This window comes from Pavona decussata, unplaced genomic scaffold, assembly GCF_977016875.1.
Source record: "Pavona decussata unplaced genomic scaffold, jaPavDecu1.1 SCAFFOLD_13, whole genome shotgun sequence".
NCBI lineage: Eukaryota > Metazoa > Cnidaria > Anthozoa > Scleractinia > Agariciidae > Pavona > Pavona decussata.
The window spans coordinates 633,802-657,253 of NW_028145436.1; the positions used below are offsets into that span (position 1 = coordinate 633,802).

At 38.3% G+C, this 23,452-nt stretch overlaps 1 protein-coding gene across 2 annotated transcripts in view; it reads left to right on the forward strand.

Annotated features, from left to right (window-relative positions):
- Positions 1–3,062: 3,062 nt before the first annotated feature.
- The window catches only part of LOC146487754 (pleckstrin homology domain-containing family H member 1-like), a 32,585-nt gene continuing 12,195 nt past the window's right edge, over positions 3,063–23,452 (forward strand). The window contains exons 1-16 of one of the 2 annotated variants that reach the window (XM_085126740.1): positions 3,063–3,763; positions 10,482–10,544; positions 11,964–12,038; positions 12,930–13,013; positions 13,135–13,309; positions 16,503–17,570; positions 18,380–18,444; positions 19,458–19,493; positions 20,265–20,477; positions 20,633–20,743; positions 21,417–21,503; positions 21,939–22,008; positions 22,123–22,211; positions 22,368–22,448; positions 22,614–22,790; positions 23,096–23,204. In XM_085126740.1, coding sequence (XP_084982866.1) covers positions 3,605–3,763; positions 10,482–10,544; positions 11,964–12,038; positions 12,930–13,013; positions 13,135–13,309; positions 16,503–17,570; positions 18,380–18,444; positions 19,458–19,493; positions 20,265–20,477; positions 20,633–20,743; positions 21,417–21,503; positions 21,939–22,008; positions 22,123–22,211; positions 22,368–22,448; positions 22,614–22,790; positions 23,096–23,204 — 2,662 coding nt within the window. In that variant the 5' untranslated portion in view covers positions 3,063–3,604. The remainder of the gene's footprint in view (positions 3,764–10,481; positions 10,545–11,963; positions 12,039–12,929; positions 13,014–13,134; positions 13,310–16,502; positions 17,571–18,379; positions 18,445–19,457; positions 19,494–20,264; positions 20,478–20,632; positions 20,744–21,416; positions 21,504–21,938; positions 22,009–22,122; positions 22,212–22,367; positions 22,449–22,613; positions 22,791–23,095; positions 23,205–23,452) is intronic. The other variant, XM_085126749.1, reaches the window with a different exon arrangement.

Consider the following 23,452-nt stretch of genomic DNA (forward strand, 5'->3'; position numbering starts at 1 on the left):
TATTGCACGTAAATATAAGAATTTAAATTTCTTTGATTGTCTTCTTTGATTTTCCTGTCAGAAATACCGAGTCTTCGGAAAACGTTGGAACTTACCTAGATATCTTACGAAGTTCATGTATTCTCAGTTTAACTGGTTGAAATGCTAACATATGTTGAAACGGGAATTACCGTTTCATTTGCACAAAATTGTCATTCCAGTTTTTTTGTCTTTTTGCGCCATCACTGTACCATCGCATAAGTTTTTTGATCCACCAATGAAATTGCAGGTTTTGAAAGAATGTGTTACATCGAAAGTTTCAAAAATTTCCAACCCAAGATTTCAGCAAAGTGGATTACCCTGCACCCGTAGAAATGGTCAAGCTGATAAAATTTTAGCCCCTGTAGGATTCCTGCCAATTTTTGTCCGGACTGTGCCAGCCTGTTATTCAAATCCTGACGCTATTTCAGTCCAAAAAATCAGACCCCAGTTTTCGAAACCCGCTTTCAAACCTGATAAAGCTTGGAATGGCTGCCGCCACAGATAATTAATATAAAATCTCCCGGAACTTTGCCCATGTTTGCTTGGCTTGGCTGGACGAGAATGTAGGAACCACGGAAACAATCAATTTTCAGGCGACAGAGAGTCTCCTGACACATGTTTCGGTCTGCCCATAAAACCCACAGCTGACAAAGCCATGAGATCTTGGATTAATGAAAGAAGAAAGAGCCACAGTAATTAAACTGGACAAACTGATCGAGAAACTTAGGAACTGAAATTGAAACATCTCACATTATGCCGAAGCTTTGGTTTTCTTTTGTTACATTTTTTTGTTTTTTCGAAGGATTGGACTCCTGATGCTAAAATTATATTTAAAGTTGCCGCAGTACATGATCACTTGCTTGTTCATGTTCTCTTGTATCCGTCTGGTCCGGACACGGATGGATATGCTTACTCCAAATATAATGGCTAACCGCAAGCTACCTAAGCTAAATTATAGGCTAACCGGAGAGCTATTTAGAATCTTACTTAGGCTGAACCAAAGTGGGTCACTAAAAGTCATATTCTTAGTTACACTGAGTCTGCCACGGAAAGAATCCGCCATCTTGAAGTGCATGGTCTAAGATTTTGGTTCCGCAAAATTTTTCTTACGCCTCCACCGCAACATTTAGCCAAGAATTCCAACCTAAATGATGACATGTCACAATTTCAATAAGCCAATGAAAGGTCTGCAGGAAATACAAAAATGTTGTATTAAAGCTCTTAGTAAATTCTTGATTTGAAACCAATACACGACTGGGATTTGTTTTGTAAGAAAATGTTGGAAATTAATTACACCTGGGCTCACTGTTCACTGAGGTCTCCACAACTCAACAACAAAACTTTTTCGCACCCCCCCAATGTGTTTTTTTTTTTTTCTCTCTCTCTTTTTTCAGCTAATTTTAGATTTTAAGATGAACCGGAGGCGAAAATTTGCTGTTTGCGTCATGATGTCATCAAACTGACATTTGCAATTGTTGAACGTTCAATCTGATGTCAAAGTGTGGGTTTCCACTGTCCTGGGCATGGCTTTGCGTGAAGAAGAGACGCGCTTATGAACGATTTGTGTAAGCGTAAAAAGTTGAGCACTGTTCAACTCTTTATGTTTACTCACGCGGGTCACACATCGCTTCTTATATTTTTGCGTACGTTAAGCAGAGTAAAGCCAGCTTAATTTACGTCGGTACGTACATAACATTTGCGAGACAGAGGAAATCCACCTAAAAGAGAGATATAAATAATGGTAATTGAACTGAGTTGAGTGCAATTTGGTCTGAAATCATACGCGTGATTTCAAATCGAACCAGCGCGCAGCGCGAGTTTGATTTGAAATCACAAGTATGATTTCAGACCAAAATTGCACGACACAAAGTTCAATTACCACTTTATTACACCTATTTTGAAATCACAGAGTTTTATTGTCAATTTCAATGTTCTATTTTTGTTACTTCATTTCCATTTTCATTGGCTAAGGAAAGGATGCGATTTAGAGCAAAAAATGGTGCAATTTGGGAATAAATCGCACTGTTGAGAGCCAATCAGATTGCAAAGATCACCAGTGATTTCAAAATGGGTGTAATAAGGGTGGTAATACCCTGCGATTAGGCAGAATTTAGGAGCCGATTATTTGGTTGCTCGTCATCCAAGAAACTTATCCGTTTGACTTCCTCTTGACGCAACTGTTTACCCCAAGGTCTCCGAGGGTGGGTGCTCGCTAAAATTGTATCAGTATTTCTATATTCAGCTGTTTTTCGCGTTTCCCGAGGGAATGGTTTTTCAACCGAACCGAAACGAAAATATACGGGATGGTATTCTTCGATAACAAACTCGTACCTATGCAACGGCTTCACTCGTTAAGCTTTTAGCTTTTCTTTTGTAAGGAAACCTAGATATATATCGCCAATTTCATAAAATAGTCACTAATTCAATTAAAAACCACTGGTTATAAAGTGGAAAAAAGTTTTAAAAACTCGGTTTTTTCACAGACGAAGTCGAAAATTGTTAATACATATCAGATTAGTTTACCAACCGGTTTTACAAAAATTCGCTTCATTTGTGCCGGAACTCAGAACGACCTTTTAAAATCTCTTAATTTATATTAGGAACGGAGCTAAATGACCCCAGTGTTCAATAAAAAATATTTTCAGTGTCTAAAACCTTTTTACTCGTTCTTTGTATTTTAATTACGCCGGACAATATCTGGGATGATTATGCGATTATATAGCGCTGGTAAAATTATAAATATTCATGCGTATTTTTACAAATCGATTCTGTATTTTCTGTAAAAATAAAGTGACAGTTGTCAGCTGGCTTAACATCTTTCACTGGCCCTTCTGATATAAATTCAGCCGCTCCTGCATATTCATCGAGATTTTTCTTCGCAATTATTCCATTGAGATAAGTTAATTGGCGGAAATACCATTTACCGATATCCCCAACTGGCTGCCTCCGTAATTGTATTCAAAAACTGTGGTCACGTCCCAAGCTAAGAGCACCGACTCGCCTCAGCCAATCTTGCCAAAAAAATTCACTTCTCACCCACTCGACCGGAAGTAGCGTTCGAAACCGAAGTTACCGATCTGCCCGATGTAAACAGTCGTGTTATCTTCGTAAAAGTTCGTGACTCAACTGAGAAGCAACCTTTGTGGCTTTTATATTGCAGTATTTGTTACTTTCAGTATATTATCGTGCTGTTCATTCAGACACACCTCCTTGGCTTTTGTCTGCAAAGAATGGCTGGAGTTGTATTGAGTTTGTTGAAGGATTAGGCATTCTTTTTGTCACGCGGAATGAGTTAATGACATCACGGCCCGATTTTTGACGAGTACGGGTCAAGGAGTCATCTCATCGCTTTCGATGCTGTGTTTGTATGCGGAGCTGATAATTTGCCGTGTGAACAATTCCATAGTTCCGTTTGAGCGTCCAGCCATGTTCAAACAAAATACTTGACATTCTACACATCGAGGGAGGATCTGGAAACCGGCGAAAAATCAGAAACGTTAAGCGAAATGGCGCGCACATTTCCACTCGTGAAGGTCTAGTGTGAGCTTAAGCTTAACTACAGCTTTCAAGTACTTGGGGAAGAATGGAAAATTCTACAACGAGTAACGGACCGAAAGTATTTTCTACGGAGGAGGGTGACGAGAGTGAAGTTTACTTTAAACAAAGGTGTAAATATTTGGAAACCCAACTTGAAAAATTCCGAGAGCAAGCGACTAAAGTGCGCGAAGTTATTAGTCAAAAGGTATGCATGTGATTCTTGTTGTTTCATGTCTCTTTTATTTAGCTTTATTAGATTATTTGACTCTGTTGTCTTTGGCTAAAATTACCCTGAAAGCCTCGTGTAATTCGTTTCATTGTATTTGTTTTCGTAGCGTTATCGTAAAATACATGATTTTATCGCAAGGGAGATCGCTTCTCTCGTTCTTGTAGCGGGAATGTTTGTTTTCAATTTGTATGGCACGACTGTTGATGTTTGTGAAAGAATGCACATTCCTCGACTCTACACATAGAGAGAAGCAAACCTCAAATGTTTTGTGCGGAATAAAATAACCTCAAGATTAATTAAACTTGAGTTAACACCCTTACTGGCGACAACAGGGCATAACCGCCACCGGGCAGGTGAAATTCGAGATTCATCCTCCATGTTCGAAGGAACGCGAAGGTTTTTTCGCAGCAACGTGCTGCTAGGGCGATGGAAGGGATTCTAGGATCCGTGGATTATGTCTTTACTTTTTTACTTGTGTAGGATGTTTGAATTGGGAATCGCATGCACAAACTACATTTTTTTGAATGGCTTGTGGTTTGATTTCAGCCGTCGAATTAGTAATGCCGATCAGCTGTGAAACGTCGGAATCATTGTCTGTTTATGAAACAGTATATCATTATTGTTCCAGATGTTTCAATTTCACTTTGTTCCGAAGTCTCTCAAAGCAAACTAGAATTTATAAATTTCCAGAGCTCTACAGTAGGCTTACTTTAATTTCTATTCTGGATTTAAAATTTTATCTGCATGAATCACGTCTTGAAAATGTATGAAGACCTGTTGATAGCTTCGCCTCAAATATTTGTTAATATAAATGCTCTACATTTTTTTTAATGAAATATGTCAGTGAGGCAATTAGTTTATTCAGAGAACCTTGTCGTAAACTTCTGCTTTAGATAAAATCAATTCATCATCAGGCTGTGGTACACACCACAAGTTAGAAGAATGTGGCAAATATATTATCACTTCTTTTTTTCCTTATTTGAAGATAACTTTTGTCGTGATATTAAAAACCGCAGGAAATGTTGGACTTCCCTTCGATGTGAGGCCATGGGTTACCGGGTGACCCTTCAAACATGCTTAGAAATCAGCTTTTTAAAACTTTACTTGCACATTGTATGTTATACTGATTTATGTATATATATTTACTTGATTGGATGACAAAGTATTTAGAAAAATTTTAGACTGTGTAAACACAGTAACACGTTGGGTGTAGTTACAATAGTTATGATATTATAAAGGAAATTGACACGCTTGCCTTGATTGAAGAAAGTTAAGTACTTGTGAAAACTTTCCGGTTCATGCACATGCTCAAGTCCTCTCAAAGTCACTTGAATTGTGATATTTGCACTAGCTTACTGACTATAAACACACATGCTATGTTTTCCTTGAATAAGTTTATTAATACCTTGATTATATATTAGTAATTCATTTTCTCAGGTCTATCTCAAAAAAAAACAAAACAAAACTGTAGTAAAGCCAATATCATTCTATCTTGCCCGAACTAGCTTAGTTAATATATTATTTATTATATGGTGTTTGGGGGTCACAAGATTTCATTCTGACAATGATGATTACTAACAATAACCTAAAACGTTGAGGACTTGTCTTGACCTCCATTATCATGACAAAACAGGTCGTTAGTCTTCTGCAGTCTTACTATAACATGTTGCCCTGTATGACCAAAACAAGTTCAACCTGTTATTGAGATCTTGAATGTTCTAGGTTTGAACAAGATGCCTATATATACTGGCATTTACGTGTGATGCCCCTTGATTCTTATAATTGTATGCTTCGCAGACTATCCTAGCTAATGGAATATTTTGAGTCACAAAGATAGCGTTATGTTGTTTCCCTTGTGTTACGCGTCTTATCGTTATACCGGAATTTCTATTACAATAACGTGGCCTGACTCACGTTTCCGGTTATGTAAATAAAAGTGTAAGATTACAAATTGTTTTCGTTTCACCAAAAAAAAAAAACACGGAAAGAAAACAGGCAAAAAGCTTTCCTAAATGAAAACTTTTAGTACAAATGGACAATCAAGCCTTTAATCTTTTTGTAAAGTGGATTTCCAGTTGCGTTTAAGCATCAATTCGACAAAGTGATGCGATCTGCGTTTTAGCTTAATACCAATGACCTTTCCCCCCCATATTCTGGATGGTTCTACAACTGTCAAACAGAAGCATGATTCCTTCGCCTTGAACTCTCCGATTTCCACTGTTTTTACTGTCGAGTGCTTCTTAGAAGTTATTCATTCGATTTACCGCTTCAAAAGGGTTAATTACGCGGGATGCCCTGAGGGGGCATACCGTGTCTAAAAACGGGTCGATTTCTTTTTACGCGGGATGCCCTGAGGGGGCATACCGTGTCTAAAAACGGGTCGATTTCTTTTTTTTTTTCTTCCTCGTAGCTACAAATCGGTACATTAATTTATTACGCGGGATGCCCTGAAGGGGCATACCGTGTCTAAAAACGGGTTGATTTCTTTTTTTTTTTCTTCCTCGCAGCTACAAATCGGTACATTAATGTATTCATTAAACTCACCCCTCTCCTACTCGGGGTGTATTGTTCTGATTGTCTTCAACAGAAGCAGCCCAATCAAAATCCATTCTTGTTGCTTACATCGTGAGGGAGGGGACCCACTCACCCCTACCTGTGTGACGTCAACGCATCATTTGATCTATTTATAAAAAACAGATTAAATTTGGCGCCATATTGTTAACATGTTCTGGACTCAAGTGTGCCGTTTTCAAACGGAAATTTCACCATTTTGAAGCGGCGGATCGAAAGAATAACTTCTAAGAAGCATTCGACATTTAAAACGGTGGAAATTGGTAAATTCCTGGCGAAGGAATCGTGCTTTGTTTGACAGTCTTAGACCACGACGCGAGACTGAAAAGAGGTCATTGAGAAGCTTATGTTATCGTAATAGAATTTCAAAAATTTCCGGTGAAAGTCTGAGTCGCGTAACACAAGGAAAACAACGTAACGCGATCGTCGTGACTCAAACTATTCCATTAGCAAGGATAGATTTATCAATCGGTGAAGCATACAGTTGGAATAAATGAATCAGCCCCAGCATCACGCGTAATGCCAGTGTAACAGGCATCTTGTTCATTAAACTCACCCCTCTCCTACTCGGGGTGTATTGTTCTGATTGTCTTCAACAGAAGCAGGCCAATCAAAATCCATTCTTGTCGCTTATATCGCGAGGGAGGGGACCCACTCACCCCTACCTGTGTGACGTCAACGCATCATTTGATCTATTTATTAAAAACAGATTAAATTTGGCCCCATATTGTTAACATGTTCTGGACTCAAGTGTGCCGTTTTCAAACGGAAATTTCACCATTTTGAAGCGGCAAATCGAAAGAATAACTTCTAAGAAGCACCCAACATTTAAAACGGTGGAAATTGGTAAATTCCTGGCGAAGGAATCGTGCTTTGTTTGACAGTCTTAGACCACGACGCGAGACTGAAAGAGGTCATTGAGAAGCTTACGTTATCGCAATGGAATTCCCGCAATTTCCCTTGAAACCCTGAGTAGCGTAACGCAAGGGAAACAACGTAACGCGAGCGTGGTGACTCAAACTATTTCCATTAGCAAGGATAGTTTTATCAATCGGCGAAGCATACAGTTGGAATAAATGAATCAGCCCCAGCGTCACGCGTAATGCCAGTATAGCAGGCATCTTTTTTTTTTCTTCCTCGTATCCACAAATCGGTACATTAATTTATTCATTAAACTCTCCCCTCTCCTACTCGGGATGTATTGTTCTGATTGTCTTCAACAACAGCAGGCCAATCAAAATCCATTCTTGTCGCTTATATCGCGAGGGAGGGGACCCACTCAACCTTACCTGTGTGACGTCAACGCATCATTTGATTTCTTAATTAAAACTGCACTAAATTTGGCGCCATATTGTTTATAACATGTTCTGGACTCAAGTGTGCCGTTTTCAAACGGAAATTTCACCATTTTGAAGCGGTAAATCGAAAGAATAACTTCTAAGAAGCACTCGACTATTAAAACGGTGGAAATTGGTTAGTTCATGGCGAAGGAATCGTGCTTTGTTTGAGAGTCTTAGACCACGACGCGAGACTGAAAAGAGGTCATTGAGAAGCTTATGTTATCGTAATGGAATTTCAAAAATTTCCGGTAAAAGTCTGAGTCGCGTAACACAAGGGTAACAACGTAACGCGATCGTCTTGACTCAAACTATTCCATTAGCAAGGATAGATTTATCAATCGGCGAAGCATACAGTTGGAATAAATGAATCAGCCCCAGCATCACGCGTAATGCCAGTGTAGCAGGCATCTTGTTTTCTTTTTGAAAACGGCACATTGGAATCTAAAACATTAAAACAATATGGCCACGCCACTAAAGTCAAGCCTTTTCAGTTCCACCGAGAGACCACTAGGACCTGAATAATCACAATAGTAATTAAGTCCCCTCCGATCCCTCCTGACCTACACTAAGATATTGCATTCTGATTGGACCGTTTTTGTTAAAGACAATAAGGACAATAGGAGACAAAAAGATCCCCTCTAGGAGAAAACTGAATTTGATACATCTAAAACAAGTTAATAATTGAAAGATGCGCATTTGTGGATACAAACAGCCCCCATTTTATAACGTGGGCTGCACAGGCATCCCACGTAATTAGTCACCTGCAGTAACAGCTGAGATTTATTCTAAGGATGGTGACCTGTGTTCTGAACAAGATCTCTTGATTCAAATAGTTCTAAATCATTCAATTATTATAATTACTATCATTATATGATCATTTTTATTAATTCAGTTTAACATATTGTAGTTTGCACTTTTAAACCATTATTGTCAATAACTTACTTAATGTCATAAAATTAGAGTTTGTTATGCCCATGGGAGCATCTCGTTTGGGCATGCTAGCATCTCTATGGAGCATTGGCAATATAAGTATTAAAATTATTATTATTGTTATAATTATTATTATTATTATTATTATTATAAAATAATATTGGGAATTTACAGAAGCATAACCTAGATCTGGCACATTTTCATTATTGTCGAAATTTTCAGGTCATTGCGCAGTGAACAGTTTGTGGGGAAGGCCCTCAAAGGGCCGCAACATTACAAAATCACGCCCATTGAAACACGTTGCCCGATAAAACTGGGGTACCATGACGCTTTGCGAGCATTACAAAGCGTGCCGCTGCTGGCGGTATCTTTTGTCTCGCAGCATGAATCCTCAAGAGTGTTCGGTTATTTGTTGCACAAGAAGAAGGAGTTTGCGTAAGGAAATGGTAGCAGCGCCCTTTTAAAGGAACGTATTAAACTTCTAACATCGAATGTGGTTGAGTTAGGATCATTTCATTCAAAATTTTTGCTTGGAATGGCAGTATATTGCCATAAAAACACGCCTCGTTGATTGAAAATTACATTTGCTTGATTCCACCGCGCCGCTCCATTATGCAAATTACTTTCAATTCACTGGAGACTGTGATTATCTGTTTTCCTCCTTTTTTATCGCAATGATACCATACATAATGCCCATTCTTATTGGGAACTGTCGTTTGTCATCGTATAACCTAAATATCATCACTTCCTTGATAGCGCAGGGCAACTTTTTATTTATTTTAGTTTAGTCACGCAACTTCTGCTGATATGATAAACTTCGCCTTTCGTTCTTTTGTGTTGCGTTATTTTTCTATTATGTTTCAATGAATAGGTGCTTCCCGCGAATTGTCACTTTAACAATACCATACGCAAAAGACTGCTGTGATTGACATCCAAAATGAAGCTCATTTGCATTTACGAGCGACGTGTTTCAATGGGCGCGATTTCGTAATGATTTCCATATCTCAATTGCAATATTATTGGTTTTGCTATCCTGAAAAGAAGGTGTGGGATGTGAGCCAAGAAAACTTGTGTCAAGTCTTTTATTATTTTTGTGAAGTTCTAAAGAGGTGCATGTATTCTGCAAAGGGACATTAGCCCATGACCCAGATGTGCAGATGTAAACAAAATGCCGGTATCTTTAAGGGAACATTTGTTTAAAAAAAATTATAAGAAAAGTATCAGGGATCAGGGTGTGTTCATCGTCTTCCACAGCTTGTTTTTATCTGGCCTCCATAGCTCAGTCAGCAGTGTAATGGGTGGTCTAATCTGGAGGTCATGGGCTCCCACTGAGGTCTAACAACTAAGACTTTTTTTCTTTGTCTCATTTAATTTTCCCGTAGTTTCCTACCTCAGGTCTTAAACTTTCATTGCAGAGTTAATTCTCTGATTTGCCAATTGTGTTCTACAATAATATGGTAAATTAAATGTATGCATCTGAGGTTTTGAATGCCTTCAATATAGTTTGGTCAATAATATTGGAATAAAGAGAGTTCCATTCTTTGATGGTTCTTGCCATGAAGCTAAGTGTTGCTGCCAATTTAAATCAATTTTTGTGAATGATATTTTGTTGGTAATTGTCCCTTTGGTATCACAAAGTGAGGGATTGACATGGCTGCCTGGCCATATGACGCTTTGTATATCATTGTAAGATGAGCCTTCCTAGGTCATTTGTCATTTAGGGGTGAACAATATTAAGAGGCTTTATTGATGCTACTGAAAAACCTATTTTTGAGAAAGTGATATTGGTGTAAAGGTGCATTTCATTCACAACTGACAATATTCACTCAAACCTTTTTATTTGTTGTATAAAGTTAAACAATTTAGAAGAGAAATCAAGAAATGCTGACACAAAAGCTGCACAAATGGCTGAACAGGTTAGATGTTAATGATAATCAGTAACATGCAAGGTGCAAAACGTCACAACAATAATATTAGTTGCATACACTTAGTCTCAGCTTGCACATAATGCCTGTAATTTGACTTTGATCATGCATCTTTTTGTCCATTTGTGCAAAGGGAAAAAGATCTCACAAGACGAAGCTTCCATTTACAGTGTATTATAAATTAACCATAATTCTAACACTAATCCTTGTCTCTAGGTGCATTAACGATTTGTATTTAACTTGCTGTGAGGCTGGTTTAAAACAGTTGTGTATACACTGTACAGTGGAACCTTGATTTAACAAACCTCTATGTAACAAAGTCCTCGGTATAACGAATGATATTCTTCAGCCGGGCCAAAGTTACAGTAAAATGTATGGAACGGAACCTCAGTATAACGAAAACCTTGTTATAGTGAGCACAATCCAGAAGCCCAAGCGTAAAATGTACCTCGATACAATAAATAAATGTCAGTTGATATGCAACAAGAGATGAATGCAGAACAAACCAATTTTTTGATTAGAAGTTTTAATGGTACAGTAGTTAAATTCTGTTGTTACCCTGTTCCTTAACCTGTTCATTATGTCGTTTGACAAGTCCCTTTCTTCAATGGAGGACACTTTTTTACGCATGACAGTAAAAGAGGCAATCTTCATTGGAAGAATTTTTTATTAAGCGTCAGCAATTTTAGTAGTAGTTTTCTGTTGTTAATTTTGTTGACCTGTTCAGTTTTCCAGTGCCGTCGCTATGTACAGATCTCTAGTGTAACATTATGATAGCTTCATAATTATATAGACATTAAAGCACAAATGTCATTTAATCGTTCACATCCGGAAATGCTGGGTAGTGCAATGTAACACCGTTAAAAAACAATTATTAACTATACCTCAATATAACGAACAAATTTCCTCAGTCCCTTGGCACTTCGTTAAATCAAGGTTCCACTGTATTATGATATTATTGTGCATATTTTGGCCTTAAAAAATGAAAGGTCTCCACAAAAGCATGACTGAGCCAGCCTTGATGTGGGACGCATATACATAATATGATGTATTTAGCTCTATAGTTGTATACAGTACATATTTAGTATGAGCTGGAAAGAACCTTGTAAGAAAATCAGAGAAGACTTCTGAAATTTATCAGTAGCAGACTTACTTTTGAAGGTGCCTTTTAAGAATCTTTCACCCTGTTGTCTGAACAACACACTAATAATTGGCAGTACAGTGGTTGTTTAGTAAACTGTTTGAACCTGTAGATGAAATATTTCCTTTTCAAGAATGATATCATTAACCTTTCAAGTGACTTCCATCTTGGGATCCCCAGTTTTTCGACTTGGATCCTTCAACTTTGTTATAATGGAATCCTTATGAGTCTCAGGGGAAAACACTGATGGATGTTTGTATCAATTTCAGGTCACCCATCTGGAGAGTTTGCTTGTAGTGAAAGATGAAACAGTTGCTCAGTTACGAGCTGAAGTTGAAAATGAGGTAGCTTAAAGTCTTTAAGAAATAAACAAAGATACACTGTACAGATGTTGCTTAAGCTAATTCAGGTGTATACACAGGAACAGATCTTACAGTCTGCGTAGGTTGCCAGGAGCCTGGAAGGATGTAACTGCAGGACGGGCGGCCGCCTGTAAGAGTGGCTGCCATGACCACATTGCTAGGCAGTAGGTTCTATGTCCTTATGGTTCTTGGAAAAAAGGATGTGCTATATAGACATAAACGTTAGACGGGACTTTCTTGGTAATATTTGTAGACACTCTGTCTGGTACTCCTTGGGTTGAGAGATACAGTTGGAGGGAAAGTGATAGTAACTAAGTTATTACATTGGTCTACATGCACTTTTGCTGAGTAGAACTTCTGAAGAAGTTTCTTGCTGTCTAATGGTACAGTAGTTGATACATTGCCTTTACTGATTTCAGTTAAAAGGATCATGCAGTGACTGATTCTCATTACTGTCTGGCCAGGCTGTGAGGCAATGGTGGTGTAGAAAACTCATGGGTGTTCTGCACCCTAATAGTCCTTGTGGTGACTAGCCTCCACCTTGGCCTCACAATACGATGTATAATATTAAATTGTTCAAACATGCAGATCACAAGAACAGAGAGAATAATCACCAAAGAAAAGAATGTTTTGATATTTAAACAGATTCTCCTGACTTGTACCAATAGAAACATGGAGAACAGTGAGGGAGAATAAATGTGTTGATTTTGGGATGTAAAGGGTTTGTTTGTGGCAGATTGACTTCATCAGAATTTCATTTTTGATGGTTGGTGTAAAACTTCAAGTCCTCATCTCTTCCATGATGCTGCTTTCTTATTTAGAGAAGAAACTTAAAACCAAGTTATCCATGTCTTTCTTTTATCTCCCATCTAGAAACAAAAACGAATCCTTCGAGAAAAAGAAGTTGAAGACAAGGCATCCCAAATCAAAAACTGGATGCACAAGAAGATTTGTGAGGTATTGAACTTACGGCAATGAATAATATTACACTTTACCTCCTCCACGTGCAGTAGCTAATCAAGGAAATTAGGTACTTGTTATTAAGGTTTTAAACCTGGATTATCATTTTCTCCAACAGTATGAGCAAAAGTTACAAGAAGATGAGGCCAAGTTTCAGGAGTATCAGGAAAGGATTCAAGACTATGAAGAAAAGTTAGAAGAAGTTAATGCAGAGAATGAGCAGCTGAGAAGTTCACACAAGCAGGCTATGAATATAGTCAGGGAAATAGAAATGAAACGCAACTTTTCTCAGGGTAAGGTGCAGTGCTTCAATCATTTTTACTCTCCAATATAAACTTCCTCTGGGGGCTGATTAATGAAGCTCTCCTAAGTTAAGATGTGTCTTGGGTATTGTTACGCGGGATGCCCTGAGGGGGCATACCGTGTCTTAAAACGGGTCGATTTCTTTTTTTTTTTTTTTTTTCTTCGTAGTAGCTACAAATCGGTACATTAATTTATTCATTAAACTCTCCCCTCTCCTACTCGGGATGTATTGTTCTGATTGTCTTCAACAAAGGCAGGCCAATCAAAATCCATTCTTGTCGCTTATATCGTGAGGGAGGGGACCCACTCACCCCTACCTGTGTGACGTCAATGCATCATTTGATATATTTATTAATGACGGATTAAATAGTCGCGCCATATTGTTTTAACATGTTCTGGACTCAAGTGTGCCGTTTTCAAACGGATATTTCACCATTTTGAAGCGGTAAATCGAAAGAATAACTTCTAAGAAGCACCTGACACGTAAAACGGTGGAAATTAGTGAGTTCCTGGCGAAGGAATCGTGCTTTGTTTGACAGTCTTAGACCACGACGCGAGACTGAAAAGAGGTCATTGAGAAGCTTACCTTATCGTAATGGAATTTCACAAATTTTCCGTAGCCTCCCACGCAGACGTTCTTGGGGGTTTGTCACGCGTTCCTGCCCTAAGAACGTCTGCGTGGGAGGCTAAAATTTCCGGTGATAGTCTGAGTCGCGTAACACAAGGGGAACAACGTAACGCCATCGTCGTGACTTAAACTATTCCACTAGCAAGGATAGTCTTATCAATCGGCAAAGCATACAGTTGGAATAAATGAATCAGCCCCAGCATCACGCGTAATGCCAGTGTAGCAGGCATCTTGTTTCTTAACAATATCTAGTCTATTGTTGGAATAATAATACACTATTGTTAAGACGTAATTCTTAGGATACAGTACATCTTAACTTAGGAGGGCTTTGTTATAGTCACACATGGGGCGTGGGAGAGAGTCATCTAAATGTAAGGCTTGGAGGGGGTGGGGGTGGGGGGGGGGGGGGACAGGTGACATTTCAGACTAGGCTTTGGGATTCCGGCCCCTAGATAATAGTCTTTTGACTTAATAGGCTTCCCTGGTTTAATGGTGTCTTTTTAACTTTAGAATATGAGCACAGACATTTGTGATCCATGGACCTTAAGTGCCAGTCTTATTTTCTTGTTGTTCTGTTGTTTTTGCCTCTTGCACAGGACTTAAAAACTCTTGTGTCTGGTGGTTTGTCTTTACAGAAGCAGTAGTGTCTGATTGCACCAAATTTGTGGAAATATTCAACTACCAAATTAACATTGAGCAAGCTGTCCTTGGCCACAAAATTAATAACCTATGCTTAAGTTCACTACTATATAACAGTGTCTCTTAGAGACAAACAGGTGGTACACTTACCTCCCACCATTGTGGCCCGGGTTTGATTCCTGGACTTGATGTCCTATGTGGATTGAGATTTATGTTGGTTCTTGTCCTTGCTCCAAGGAGTTTTTCTCCGTGTTCATTGGTTTACCCCTCTCCTCTAAAATCAACATTGTGTGGTTCCAGAAAATATCCATACCCCCACCACGGAGGGAATTGGAAATTCCAGAGGGGTGGGGGGGGGGGGTCAATGGCCCAGGAAATTCCAGAGGGGAGGAGGGGTGAATGGTTGGATAAGTTTCCAGAGGGTCAACTTCATGTTCATGTCAGACATAAATGTTCAAAACTGTAACTTACCAACTTTGCAACTTTGTAGATCTTTCTTGAAGAAATTACTTTGTTTAACTATTTTAAAGAAACCCTTGTTACATTAAAAACATGTTTCCCTTCTCCGAAAAGCCTTTGTAAGCGAAGTACTCCAACTGAGACAAGAAATCTATGTCTGCGTTGCGTGACTCAGTTATTATAAAACTGTTGTTTGTGGAACTTTCTTACGTAGAAAATATTGATTACTGGCAACAATTGAATTTGTAACAATGTTTAAAAGGGAAAATTTTGTATGGCTATAAAGTGAAAGCCCCAATTTTACATAAAACATAGAAATATTTGTTTGTTATTTTTGTATGCTGTGTAGAGTTACGGGCAAAGGTCAATTCCCGGGGTCAATTATAACTGGTTTGTCAAAACTGACCCGTGTTAAAACTTATTTTGTCCAAAGTATTTCAACTTAAAGTCCAAAACTATTAACTTAATTTCTATGCCGAAATTCAACAAAATAGAGCCAATTCAACATTCTTTTTATGCGTTATTCATCTCATACAAAATTTGCATTTTGCGTTTTGCGGCTCCAATTTCGTCTGCGGTTTCAAGTTACGATCTGAAAGCTCTATTCGTCTCCCTGCCCTGCTAATGCTTACTTTGTCCATGCTATTCCGATTCAATAGGAAAACTATTAGAGAAAAATCATCAATTGAGTAGAACTAAAGTGATAATCTTTTTGATCTCCTAAAATTTGCATAGGAACGTAAACATGACATATGCAAATTAAATGAAAACACATTTTTGCATTGCCGGACTTATTCCAACAATTTAGATTTAAAATCTTCAGCGAAGCTAAATTGGTAAAGTTTGATGTCAATGACCACAGGTAAATATAAAACACAACAATTATTTCAGTATCAAGAGCTTTTTGGCAAACTCCTACCGGTGAAATTGAACGGCGCGCGCGCTCTTTGATAACGTATATTTTCTCCTCGTGTAGGCAGTTTTTGATATTTCTGAAATGTTCACAACAAACTGATTTTTGAGGCGTTCTTTTGAAATAAAACTTTTCCAGAGGGGGGTGGGGGTATATTCTGTATTTAAGGAATTTCCGAAGGGGTGGGGGGGGGGGGGGGTTAAAAAAATACCTCGAAAATGGAAAATCCTGGGGGGTGGGGGGGGTCCTATGTGAAATTCCCTCCGTGGTGGGGGTATGGATATTTTCTGGAACCACACATTTACAAATTCCAATTCGATCCAGAATCTGAAGGCCACAGGTTTGTCAGTCGTAAGTGTTACCCTCGTTAAACAGTTTAAAATAAATTTGATTTTTTATTTATTTATTTATTTATTTAAGTATTTCTTCAGGACATCAAAATCTATATTTTATATTTGAGACAACGGAAAGTTGGTTTTATTTGTCTGCAGGATTGTGTAGACTATTTTTACAGTTTGTTATTGTTTTTGCTGTTTTTCATCAGATCAAGTAATCAGATTGTCCACAGAACTTGCCAATGCTCAGTCTCAGTATGCGGACTATTACGTTCTGGAACCTGAATCAGAGCAAGAAGAACAAGAGTCTGGTATTCAGTCTTTTCAAACTGACAGACTTGCAAGTCAGTCATCTTTAGATTCTACAGATGCGGCCACTGTTACGCCAACACCCATGTCCCCTGATAGAATAGCAGAAGTATCGGCTGATAATGTGGATGAAACTAAGTCATTTACTTCTGATCAACCTGCTGAAATACGAATCAAGAGAACTTCAAGTGGTAAATCACCATCCAAAATTCCTCGATATGTTGGAAATTCTGAAGATGCCCGAGCTGCTCAGATATCCTACTACATGTCGTTAAAGAGAGGACGAAAAAGCCCTGGTGGATCTCAAGCAAAATTTTTTATTCAAGTACAAGATTCACAAAATCCATATGCACACTTAATGCCATCAGATATCTTGTCACGTAGGAAACATTATGATAGTCAGTCAACAGTGGATTCAGAGTTTGAAAATGTCTTTGACGATTACGCGCAACCTGTTGATCGAATTGATGATGGAAACGGATTTCATGCACAGCTTGGGGAAATAGTGACTCTTCATTTAGATAACCAAAGTTTAGCTCCAAGTGTCACAACAACTGAACAAGAACTTTTATCTGAGAGATCATCTTTGAGTTCACTAACAGACCAAGGTGTAACTCCTAATCCAATATATCAAACCATTGAGCAGGAATTAGAGTCCACAAGAACATTTGTAGATGAGCTTACAGACAATCTATCATCACTGGATAACAGGGTGCCACAGTCTCCAGCACCACCTGCTGTTCCTCCGAGGTTTGAACCAGGAAGTGTGTTACCACCACCAGTTCCGCCTGTTCCAAAGTCAAATCAGCGGGATGCAGTCAGAACGGAGTCAAATTTTACTAGTTACTTAACAGAGACAGAGGTTCATAGTGAACAACAACCTCAAGTTAGTTTAAAAGAGGAGAATACTGACAAAACAGCTTTGGCACAGATAGGAATCCAGTCATGGATGTGGAATGATAATTCAGGTGTGTAGAGGACGTTTTTAGCCATGCAACTGATCACAATAATTGTTATTATTATTTGTATCAGATCTGATCACATGTATCAGAGTGAAACTAAGTTGTTGAAATTTAAGAAATGGCCAAGTTAAGAGCTAAGTTTTACAACAGTTTGATTCTTTTCCAAATTTACAGGATTTGTTGCAAAAAGTTACTGGAGAGCCACACCATTCTCTCTTGCAACTTTTTCTATAAATGTCTTTAATTTGAAACAGGATTTATTTTAGAACGTGTCTTCTGAGAGCCCAGTACATCCCCTTCAGTGATTTTACGGGGCGATTTTTCATAAAAGGGTCAGGGCCCAAGATGTTTTAGCTAATTCTCAGAGTGATGCACTTTCATCTGTACAAAGCGTTATTGTCCAAGTCCAATATGCACTTCAGGATTGGAAAGTGTGCTCCAATCACCTGTTGTTTAAGCAGACCTCTCGTCATGAAGGAAAGATTGTGTGATGAGCCAAAAGAGCTTCTGCCAGGGAGGCTATGGTTAGTCCTGCTCAGAGGCATCATGTTTCTAAATGAACAGCAATGTTTCAGAAGAAAGCCACCATGCTTGTACACTTTTCTCTGTTCATGCCTGAGATAGGTGATGGCCTTGTGGGCTCCTGGGCTTCCAGATTGAAGACTTATTTACCCACAAGTTTTTTGTCATATCATTGAAAAGCATGTTTAGGGGTCTATATAACTCACTTATAGATACTGATGGTTGTGGTTGAAAATGATTTTCTTGATCTGTCCTATATCAATGGATGAATTGACAGTGTTGTGTTTTTTTAGTGGGCTCTGATACCCCTCCATATGGTACACTGGAGACAGCCAATGAGGATCTTAACATGCTGACGGTATGACAAGAGTAGTACCTTGTTTCAGTATGCACACAACTGCCGTGGCATCTTGAAAAATAAATTACCATGATTTAACATCTGTGTCCATGAGATATTGTAAAAGTTTGAGTTTGGATGAACTTTTCTGATCTGTGGTATGACACCCGAGTGTGTGATCACTTTTAATTTACATGTATTTTGATGTATATTTTCACGGAGATCAATATTTCACCACATTTAGATACATCTTCCATCATTGACATTTACAGTGGATTTTTGAATATCATAAATTAATGCTAACAGGTACAATTTGAAGTGCCTCTCACTACAGTAAGTAACTAATGATTTGGCCTTGACGTCCAATATGAATTCACTTTAATATAGTATTTGGAAAGGTGATCAATAATTGCAAGACAGCCATGTAGCTCAAGCACAACTTGAACAAACTAAAAATTCTGAAATCATGGCTGATTATAAGCAGGATATTTGTTGAGATTTGGATTAATAAAAAATTTATGCACATGAACAGGCCCTAAATTCAGATAGTGAATTCCCAAGGAAAAGTTTTTACCAACAGTTACAATCAAACATCATTTATTCATTTCATGTTTAGTCTTAGTTACTTTGAGGATTTTTAATTTTCAGTTTTTATTTGTGCTGGTTTAAATTCTTAATTTTTAAAAATGATTTGTATTAAATTGTTTTATTCAACATTTTTATTTTTTATTTTTTATTTTTTATTGGTGCAGTTCAACATTTCAAATTTTTAAATTATATTGGTTTGATAGGGTCCCTTTGAAATATTAAAATTCAGCTCGAATGCGAGGCCTAGAGGACACAAACAACAGAAATGAACATGATTATTCAATTTCCTTTGTATGTGTCCTCTAAGCTTCATTATAAAGTTGAATTTTAATATATTGAAAATTCAAGCCTATTGAACATTTATTTGTGAGTGTTGAGTTTTTATTTATATTTTACCATTGTTCAATGTTTTTAATTTTTAATTTTTATTTTCAACATGCTAAAAGGAGCAAACCTGTCCAGTTTACACTACACTAAAAGGGGTATGTCGTCAACAACATTTATTTCATAGCACAGCATTACCTTGCAGCCAACACCTACAAGTAGATCTGTGGTGTGCCTCTGTGTTCACCCTGGTGTACAAATGAAAATCACTGGTTCATTGTTGGAGAAAGCTGGCAAATGCCAGGCCGGGGTGGGGTGGGGGAGGGGGGAGGAGGCAGGAGCTGTAGTGTGGCTAGTGATGGGTCACTACTAGGGGCAGTATAGTCTGGTGAAAATTGAAGATCAGTTCTGCCAGAATCTTTTTACAAGCTTCCACCTTTAATAATGTTATGACTACAAGAAAGTCAATAGGAAAGCACCAAAAACAAAGATGGAAGGTTTACACAACAGTGTGTTGTGTGAAATGTAACATATACCAACATATAGAATGACCTTCCCCCGGAAGCTTGTTCAGTCAATTCAGGTCATTTCTCATTAGTGTACTAAATTCATCAAGCGAAGCCATGGCTTACTCCTACAGGAAATAAATAACAGCTCTAGGCAAATGTTTGTGGTGTTTTGATGCATCCTATGGCACTAATGATATTGTGAAATTACACTTGAATTACAAAGATTTACATCTACCCAGATTAGCTTTTGGTCTTGTTACATAAGCTCAAGGCGTTATTAAAATCTGATATAATGAATTCATTGAAATAGCTGTATAATTAAATATAAATTGAATTATGTCATGTTTTTGCACTCTGTACAGCAACTTTCAACATACATGATCTGCCCTCTTAAATTTTCATTTTATTTTGTTCAACCAGAGAGCTTCACAGCTGCGGAACATGCCATTTTCAGGCGAGTCAACCGACTCATCCGATAACGAGAGTTCTGCAGGGGATTACTGTACACCACCAGATGAACTCTCAACAGCTGAAGATGAAACACAAGTCAAACAAACAACGGATGATGTTCTGGAGGAAACAACACAGATTTTGAAGACTTGTGCTACCTACACAACTGTCAGCTTGAAAAAGGTAAATCCAACACAAATCGATGTTGCATTGGTTGAGGTTTGTTGAAAAAAAATCTGCAAGTTGGCATTTAGAATAAGTAGTATCTGATGTTAACTAAGTTTGTATTAAAGCAAAACTTAATGCCAGGAATGCTCAATAAGTCTTTTGGTTTGTAGAGAGATCAAAGGAAGGAAGGCTACCTTACCAAGCTGGGAGGCCGTGTGAAAAACTGGAAAAAAAGATGGTTTGTACTTAGCGATGGCAAGCTTTACTACTACAAGACACAGGTATAGTTACTGTTCAGTAATACATTTATGAAAACTGTCTGTAATGTGTAAGATTACCAACAAACCACTGGCAAAGGCTAACTATAAAAGAGAATTACTGGAGTTAACCCTTTGATGAAATAGAATCCCATCCAGGAGAGATATTTAATGCTACTGGCTGATTAGTGCTACAGAAACCAGGGTTAGACATGGTTCACGGCAGTGGCAGAGGCAGAATCAGAATCAGAATCAGAGTCTGAATCAGAAGAACCTTCTGATCTAGTGCGAATCAATAAGACTGAGGCAGAAATGGAAGCCTTGCTTTCGTTCAAAATGACAGAAAGCTGCCATGTTTTCTTTTCTAAATCTTGTGTAAAGCGATTGGGAATGAGCCATGTGATTGGTTGATTCTTCTGCTTGCATTTCCGATTCTGATCAACCAGTTCACACTTGATCTCAAGCGATGGAATCAGAAGAAAAAGGAAACATTCTGTTCGTACGATTGCACTGGAATGGAAGATTCCTTCCACTTCTGATTCCAACCCCACTTCCAATTCCTTTACCAGTGTGGACCAGCCCTTACGAAGCAGCTGTGTAGGTGTCCTGTGGCCTACATGTAACTTCAGAATACACTGACTGTGCATGGTACCCCTTCTAATGTCAGACTTGCTTTTTGCATAATTTGCTGTTACAGAATGATATGAACAGGAAACCTTTGGGTCAGATTCCACTGGATGGGACATGCAGAATAGCAAGGACAGATGGGGCACTCACTTTTGAAGTAAGAAGCACTTTTTTTTCAACATCTATTGCTTGAAATTCAGGGTGTGGCCGGTAAATAACAATCATGGAGCTGACTGTCTTGCCTTTTGCTAAAATTCATGCTGGTTAACTAAAAAATGCTCAACATGTGTCATTTCACTTGTTAAATTATTGAAGAAAATTATTATGGAAAAGGCCGGAAATAGCATTTTTGAGCATCTTGTTTTCCAAATTTTCTGGATTTGGGGTGGGGGGGGGGGGGAGGAGGGAGGAGGGAGGGGTGGTATGCCCCCAAAGCCCCCAGCAGCGCTCACCTATGGCATTCAATTTTTACCCCTTTGTGCCAACACTAAAAAAATGGTCTCCATGTAGCTATACCCCTGCCCACCTGTTGTAAGAATTATACATGCTGTTAAGAGCACTAAGCTAATTCAAATTATTGCTTTTACTCAAGGTGGCAACTCCGAACAGGACATTTTACTTGACTGGGGAGACAAGAGAAATTGTTGATGACTGGCTCAGAGGTAATGTCCTCTTACTCACTTGGCCATTTGTTCCTTGATTGTAAGTTCTCTCAAAGGATCAATTGTGATATTTTCTGCAGATTCCTTATTAATAAATTGTCAATTGCTTTTCAGTTCTGCACAATGTGATGAGAAAGTTCTCTGGCACACCACTCTTTGCACAAGTGGTTGAAAAAGAAGTGATGAAAGGTTGGCTTACTAAGGTAAGACCTTGGCCTGGAATATGACATCAATGATGGTGATGATGATGATGATGATGTTGTTTATTCCTTACCAGCTTAGAATTAACCGGAATGGTCTATAGTCTTGACAAAATTGTTACTTTCTAACACTTAATGTGTCGTTTTTGTTTTACAAAGGTAAAGCGTGGCTCATCTAAGAAGTGTTGGAGTGTTTTGCGAGGCCAGTACCTTTGTTATTACAAGAGTGAAGATGATATGGTGAGTTGCTTTTGAATTAATTTGGAATTTTCATTGGAATTTAAGGAAATTCAACTTCTCCCTGAGCCCCTGGTACACTCTCACAGAGTTCCATTCACTCTGCTAAGAGTTTGAGATCTTTACGTCTGTGCTTCCAATTCATGAGATACTTTTGTTGACTGACAGGTGCCCTTCAGCATGACGCACATGATTGATGTGATTGTTGAGGAGTTGGAGTCGCCTGACTCTGAGGATGGTGGTCTTGAAACTGATGTAGTACCTTACCGTCACTACACCTTGGTGATGAAATCACTCAGACAGCCTGCCTGTACATACCTGTTGATTGACTCAAAAGAAGAGAAGGTGTGTTTTGATAAGTCCCTTTGGTCACCTTTATTATTTATCCAGTAGAAATGATTGCCTTTATACTATAGCTAGCAAAAGGCTTTTTAAAAATGAGTGCAGATGAACATCTGGTACACGTGTCTTGAGGAAACCCAAGGAACAGACAGAGTCAAAAATTCATTTTAAATATCATAGAGATTCTGATTCAGTGGTAGAGGTCCTGTAAGTTTTTGACAATTTTTCACCCATCAAACTCTTTGAAATAAGTAGCTGCCTTTTGTAGGGTCTTGCTTTCAAGAGGTGTGGCTTTATTTTGCTTTCAGGATTTGTGGTTGTTTCATCTAAAAGTTGCATCAGGCAGTGGTATTGATGACATGGGAACTGGTTTTGAGAAGCATATTTTTGAACTTATCTCACAAGATTGTGATCCTGGTAAGAAACTGTTTTAATATATCTCTCAGTTAGTATGCGTGTTGTGATTGGTCAATTTTGTGGGCCGTATTTCACTGCACGGCCTGCTAAATTTGAAAGTTGTTCCTTTCCCGCGCATCCAATTAACCTCAGAGATAAAATAAATATCTCACTAACCTCGCTTTCTCAGTCTGTATTCTAAGTTACAGATCCTCATTTTTTCCTGTTGATTTATGGTCCACACACTTCATGCTTGGGCCATAAATCAA